Below are 7,500 nucleotides of genomic sequence, written 5' to 3' on the forward strand. Positions count from 1 at the left end.
GGTAACCGTCCAGATTAGTGTTGCTGCTCGGTCATTGCGCTCGCTCGCAACAATAAACAAGTGTCCTTTTGAAATTAAGGCTTAAAACTTTGGTCACCCAGTGTTTAGTAATCCAAAGGAAAAAGAGATTTGATTTTTTGATCATACTACCACCTTAAATTCAGTTCAAAAATAAGGGAAACTGTTTGTGTAGGTGGCATTGACAATTCTCACCGTAAACAGTGCCATTGATCTCTATTTTCGTGTTTTATGATTTAGTTTGCAGAAGAAATGCAAAAAAACTGATGAAATTCTCAGTGACAGTGAGATAAGATCTAAAAAAATTCTTAAATAATATACCGGTACCCACTTCTTTCAGAGTCAGGAATTTTTTAACTTGAAAAACTAAAAAAATGTTTACATGAAGGTAGTTTCGACCATGTTAGCGAACAAGGTCGATGGTTTCTGTAAAGAAGCGTTAAAAATGCGATGGCAAGAAAGGTTACCGAAAAATGAGATTTGGAGCGACAATGGCGCTGGATTTAGTATCAGACTATCTGTTTTCGTTTTTATTAAAACCGTTAAAACCGTGCCTTTATGTCTTCCTCGGTTGTCAAGGACTTTAAAAACGACGGAATTATCATGCCTCAAGTAAAACAGTATTGAAGAACAGCACTTCACAGCCAACAGCTTTAATGCCATAAATAACTGAGATACCTTTGCAAAAGTTGTTTTCAGAAATATTTTACCTCACTTGGTTGATATTGAAGTTGAAATCTACAGTACTCTCTGAAAGTTAAATGCTTTCAATACTTTTGAGCCTCTAGGGTACAATCATTCTACATGTTATGATCATCTTGTTGGAATCTCCAGTTCTCGCGGGAGAACTGTAAATTGGAGGGATAGAGATAATTCTGAACTTTCCTTTTTATTTCCGTCGAGTGCCACAGACTAAGGAGGTCCTCCCAGGGGTTTTGGGGAACGGGGAAACAATGTCAAAATATTTTATGGAACAAGGGAACAAAAACAATTTAAACCAATTTTAGGGATCAAAAAGCTGGGAACAAGTTTGAATTTAATATGGGGAACAAGGGAACACAAACAAATATTTAAAGGGAACAAGGGAACAAGGGAACAAGGATCCCCCCTCCCTCCGGGAGGGTCTCCCTAAGTTGTTGTCAATCAGGGGAACCTTGGCTAATTCTCGGTTTTCACATGACCGCTATGTTGGAACCCTGAAACAAAGAAACGGCCGCCATGTTGGAGCCCCGACCAAATCCTCCGGGAATTTAACTGTATTATTATGCAATTTTTTTTTTGTTTTCGTTGAAAAACATGGCTGTTGATCACGTGAGTGAAAACTAACAATAGGTCACGCAACATGTTGTCACGCGACAGTTCACGCCGATTCTGTCACGATTTGAAGGAGTCACTCTGGCCAGTGAAAACACAACTGTTCTTAGTCCTTACTTTCAACTAACGCCTACGTGCATTACTGAGTTAGTGGCTTACAGAACCTTTGATCTAACTCCCACCGCGGCTTTTGCCATGTTTCCCAGCTCATTGTGGATGATTTTAAATTGAAACCATCGCAAGATAAAACACTAAAATGGTGGACCAAAATAACTCAGTATATCCCTAATTAGTTCCATTTTTTTTTCAGCAATCCTTGAGATGATCTCCGTAGGTCCGGGGGAGATTGTGTTACGAGGGGAATCGGCGAACAGATACATTGGAATGAGTCCTGATGGAGACCTTTTGACCTACGTAAGTAAATAACGCTCTGTCATGACTCCAATAAAGGTATCCACCGGCCACGCGAGAGAAAGAATAAGTCTTCAGTCCCGAGCATGCGCATTGGGCTGGAAGATTCACTGTACAACATTCTCGTCATAGTTGGCAAATTATAAACGTGTTAGGAAAGCTGAAACCAAGACTGTCGATAACCAGTCAGATTTAAGAATTGAGTTACAATTGCGAACGAACAGTCTCTTCAACTGATATTCCCTTGTCATCACGGTCAGTCTCATTCTTATTATGTTTGGACTTCTGTTTACAGAATTCCTTAATCGAGGATTGTGTTTTCAAAGAACACCATAATATGAATGGATACAGTTCATTCGAGTCCAGGCCATATTCCGGCTGGTTCCTGGCGCTAACAAACGAAGGCAGAGCAAAGCCTGGACCCAAAACTGCGCCATATCAAAGAGCAGTGGAGTTCTTGACAGGAAAAGTCGGACAAAGTATTGCGTGATTATCTAATTTTCTTTTAGACTGGTCACCTTTATAATTAAAGGTTACTGACGAGTGTGGTAGACCAATGAGACTAGTCGAGGACTCAAGGTCGCCAATAGATAACTAATGCCTCGCTGGTGCTTAAAACGGTGTCTGTAAGGAATCTATATTTCAATTGTCCGCCTTAAATTGTGCAGGGATCACTTCTATATTTCGCCTATAACCCACACTTCAAGTTTTCATTGATCAGTCCTTTCACGGGATTACATGAGCCCAGCAAATTGGCCTGCTTCCAAGTGAGTGGCTTCAAAGCTCAGTTGGTAGAGCATCGCGAGGGTCATGGGCTCGAATGTCGTTGAAACATTGAATTTTTCATGTGTCTCTAAAAGCGACAATTGCTTAAAATTGTCCAGTCAAGTGCGAGGATTACCTCTATCTTTTGTCGAAAAACGATGACTATCTGTTTGTGTTTGCATGTGTGTTTACGGAACCACTATCGTATCGATAAGTTTCATCCCATTTCTCACTTGTGACTCTATGACACATTTTTAAGCAAGACCAACTCAAACTTACTTTAATAAAAAAAAAACATTGATAATGGTGGACACATAAGAATGCCACCCAGTAGAGAAGATAGTCGTATTTTCAGTAAACAAGTGGAACATTTTTATTTGAAAAGAGCATTGACCCTGAAAATATATATAGAAATTAAGGAAAACGTACGTTAAAGTAAAAACAACTTAAATTCTACAAGTATAATATTACAACTACTTGAAATTTTTGCGATTTTTTTACACGATTATTCTTCATAGACGAACAATTTTGACATCATAGGTTGCCAAATGCCCCAAATTCGATGCACACTGATTCTACGTAAGCGTCATGAAGTGTCCCCTTGCTCTTCATCGCTCGTTTCTCGGAATGCAGAACGTCGCAAAGAGTCCTCAAGTAATGATAAACAGCTGCTTTTACCCCAAGCTAAAAAACAACGCTAACCTTCACCCTTATTTCCTTGTTGGAAAAAAGGTAGCAAAGGCTTAGTTTAAAGGAACCGCTTCGTGTTGGATGTCAAAATTGGGCCTGCATCCAATTAAATGCGTTTCTAGTCATAAGGCCTTCTTTAACATATATCTCTATGCGAAAATTTATGATTTTCCACACTTGGGTCTTACTTGTGCGGGATCTTGCTTTTGTTTTTCTCGCTTTTCCTTTCTCAATATTTCTTTGTTTTGCCTATCCCGTCCGTCCCCTCCCCCTTTAAGAGATTGTCCTCCCCGGCTTTTCACAGTATTGGTTACGTCACGACAGTCGAATTTTAGCTTTCATCACATGCTTGTCAGATTACAGTTACAAACACCCATGCACACACGCGCGCTAAATTTTAAAAGCGAGTGACCACAATTTTTTTTTTCAATCGCTATTGAAGTATCAACTCGCGTAGTTCCGGCATTTAGCTTTTCCCTTCTAAAACTATTTCCTGTTTGCAAGATCTCATGGGTGAACCAAAGCAGCTAATCCCGGGATTATTCCGCCTAAGGAGTCGTCATGGTCACTTCCTTCGAGTTGGTGAAATCGGAGTGAACGGAACAAAAGATGAGAATGATGACTGCAGTGAGTTATGATTTGTACTTTTATGTGTTTCTTCGTATATTACACATGTGAAGTCAGCGTGTGAAAGAGTGATCACACACGAATGACCCTAGAGATTTGTTATTTAATCCTCTAAATTAATCTGCACTGTAGCGCAATCGAGGAGGTGGACGTAAAAGGGAATAGGTTTAATTCTGCTTTAAATTGGGATTTTTCCGGGTTCAGATCCATAAACGAGATTTGGCTTCGACGGACTCGACTTCCACTCCATCATGCTCTGTTAAAGTCAAATGGACTCTTCCTTCTTGTTTAGTTTCTTAAATCTTTACCTTCAGTTCAACAGCCCGCAAGCTGAAAGCCTAGAATATCAACGGGTATAATAATTGTTATAGGTTTGTTACTTAGTTTTTACGAACGTTCCGAGCGACCATGTTGTGACCATAATTTTGCACATACGTGCTTTCTTGGTGATGGCCTTTGGCGTTCCAGCTGAATACGTCTGATGAAAACTATTTTTGCTTGAGGAATTTATTTCACTAACGTGGGTGTTCGGTGATCTTCCTTTCCATTTATCTTTGGATTGAATTTTCATTTTCATAGAAAACGAAACATTTCAAGCCTATGTTTTCCTTTCGTTAAAGAGGAAAACAATGGAACACATCCCATGAATTACTAGGAAATTTCACAGGTTGAGTTCAATGGAAACTATTGTTAAATTAATTTTGTTTTAAAACAGGGAACAGCCTGAGCTGAGAAATCAAGTGTTGTTTTAGAGATAATTTGAAAGACTTGCCAAGCAGAAATTTTTGCCAGCACACTTCATATCCCGTTTTGCCATTTCAAAAACTTAGTGAATATCTAAAACCGTACTTTAAGGAAATATTTTTTAGTATCCCACATTTCGAAACGTTCCCCTCTTAAGGTAACTGTATTGCTTATGTTGCAACAAAAATGACGAGCTCTTATTATTTAAAGATTACATTATGTCTCTCCTATTGAGATGTACTGAACTGAATTTTTCCTTTCTTTTCTTTTGAGGAAAAAACAAATGAAGTGAAAACAAATGTAATCAATCTCTTATCCAACTGGCACAAATGAAATAATTGTTTATTAAAATTCTGAACTGTTTCAGTTTTACAAAATTAACGACGGCACAATCAGTTTCCATATAAGGTCATCATGCCGTGTATGAGCTGGACAACACAGATTTAGTGAGCCAATCAGGGGCCAGTTTCTCGAAACCTGGTTAGCGCTAACCGTTGGTTAAGAGGTATCAAAACCAATACTTTAGGTTTCCATGGTATTTAATGCTGGTTAGCGCTAACAATGTCATGGCTTCGAGCAACCCGGGCCAGAACGCTAAAAACATAATAACCGAGATTGAAAATTAAATAAATTGGATTCGAGGATTATGATAAACTTGAAGCCTGCGCCGGTCTGACAACCAGTCTCTATATCAAAAACCTTGTCCCCTGAGATTTCTCGTTTGACCCTTTATATATAGTATCTTTTGTATACATTGTGCAGAAGGTACTGACTTATGACAACAATAAACTGAGAAAGACGAGGAGTTATTAGAGTTATTTCGAGAACTTAAGCATTTTAATTCTGTAAACGCTGGAAAATCAATTTATGGCTCCCTTGCTTACCATTAACTCGCCAAAAGCTCCGTGCGAATTTCAGCCAGCTCTGCCGGGCCAAAGCCTCGTTGCTGAATGGGCTTATTCATTCATTTATTTCGAAATTATTCATCGCGGAGGGTCGTGCATGGGTTAAGATACCATGTGACGTGAAATATTTTCTGTGTTTCAGTTGCATGGACATCACATATTTTCGTCATCTTTAATATTAATTTCTTGCATTTGTCGCAGCTTAAAGTAAACACCCCGTGTTTATGCCAAGTGGAACATGTAATGACTTTCAGCTTGTGCGGTCTTGTTCATAAGAAGGAATAATTAGTAATACAATAGCCCACTTTCGATATATTAAAATTCAGTCCTAAACAAAAGACATCATCTCGAGGCTCTGGGGAATAAACTCATACAAATCCTTATATTTATTCCCCAGAGCCTCGAGATGATGCCTTTTGTTTAGGACTGAATTTTAATATATCGAAAGTGGTCTATTCTGCTTCGCGGAAATGATGGTCTAGAACATGCAGTGGCATGTCGAGTCAGTCTTAAAGGGGCAATGTCATGCTTAATTTGCTGTGTTTTTTGGCAAAATGGGTAAAAATAAATTAGTACTTCAGCTCAAACGTACATCATTCCTGCCGGACAACCCACCGACAAGACATGAAATATATTTCAAGTATGGCACAAAGAGATATTCGTATTTAATTTTTGGTGTCTTTCTGAAGACACCGTCTTTCAAAAAAATTGGCCAGCTTTTTTTCAAGTTTCAATCCATTTCCATCCTCCTTAGCTGCAAACAACAGAGAATAGCTTCAGTGCACTTCAGTGGTCATTGGCAACAAAACTACAGCATTATTTTTGTTGGTTTTCATTGATGCAAGGACTTCTTTTAGTGCTTGACTGAGATAGCGTGACACTCCCCCTTTAACAACTCTAAAAAAAAAGCTTGCGATGCATAGAACATTCCCGAGACTGTCCAGCTCTTTTTATGACTGTTATGCCAGAGGGCGAGCGCAGCTAATGTACTGACGTTTTAACATCTTAACAAGAACAAGATATTTCTATTAACATTTGGTCCTCATTCAAATGAACAAACATAACAGCCGTAACACACGCAGAAGGAAGAAGACGACCTGATGGATATTGGCAGAGCGTGATGGAGATCGCAGGAAAATCTGTGAGCGTGATCCCCGAACATTGGAATCCCGAGGGCCCCCGAGAATTTCCGAAAGCCCAAAAACCCGATGTATCTTCAAAAGAAAGTTGTCTAAATATGTTTGTATACTAAAAATTTGCAATTATGCTCGGTTTTCGCAATGTTCTAGTCTAGACTGAAGCTTTTCAGAATAAGATGTTCGTATTTTCGGGAAGAAATTTAGTAAAATGTGCACCACAAGCACTTTTTTTTCGATCATCAAACTTTTTTCCGGGGTTGTCGCAGTTGGCGACGCATAGATTTATCATAAAATCATTGATAAAGAAACCACTTTCAGTTCCTAAAATCACAAAAACTGTTTACTTTTCAAGCTTTCTTGGAAATGGAATCAGTGGCTCAAGAAGGAATCGCAATTCGAGGAAAGTCCAGGGCAAAATACATTGGGATAGATACAGATGGAAATCTTTCAACTTACGTAAGTGCAAACACCATGCTCACTCTTTCGTCTAACGTTTTACGTAAAGTGATAGATGCATTTACAAAAAAGTGTCTTGGGTCTAATATTGAGGAAGGAATACTGAAAGATCGTCCTTTAAATCTGAAATGAAGGTATTTTCGGCGTCTCGATTGGTTTCCGCCGTCTACTATGGGTTTGTTGCAGTAGGGTCTCTTACGTAAAAATGCCTACAAAACCTTGTACTAACACGGGGAATGTACAGATTCCTATTTGTGGGGTATTGGCAGCTGTCTTTCCAGGATATGTTGAGAGCTTCTCAATATCTTCTACGCTCCATTACCGGATCTCTCCGTGGTTGCTGATGATGTTCACGTAATAGATCCATACGCTGGAGCTGATTCCATTGTTACTCAAGAGAGGGTTCTAAAGTTGATAGATAAATGTTTTAA

The 7,500-nt window shown here is 39.0% G+C and overlaps 1 protein-coding gene across 2 annotated transcripts in view; it reads left to right on the plus strand.

The window, feature by feature from the left end:
• LOC138003897 (uncharacterized) overlaps window positions 1-7,500 on the plus strand; it is a 24,157-nt gene that overhangs the window by 13,853 nt on the left and 2,804 nt on the right. For both annotated transcript variants that reach the window (XM_068850203.1, XM_068850204.1), the window contains exons 3-6: window positions 1,643-1,746; window positions 2,039-2,222; window positions 3,703-3,825; window positions 6,966-7,069. In XM_068850203.1, coding sequence (XP_068706304.1) covers window positions 1,643-1,746; window positions 2,039-2,222; window positions 3,703-3,825; window positions 6,966-7,069 — 515 coding nt within the window. The remainder of the gene's footprint in view (window positions 1-1,642; window positions 1,747-2,038; window positions 2,223-3,702; window positions 3,826-6,965; window positions 7,070-7,500) is intronic.

Source organism: Montipora foliosa, chromosome 5 (genome assembly GCF_036669935.1).
Source record: "Montipora foliosa isolate CH-2021 chromosome 5, ASM3666993v2, whole genome shotgun sequence".
Taxonomy (NCBI): domain Eukaryota; kingdom Metazoa; phylum Cnidaria; class Anthozoa; order Scleractinia; family Acroporidae; genus Montipora; species Montipora foliosa.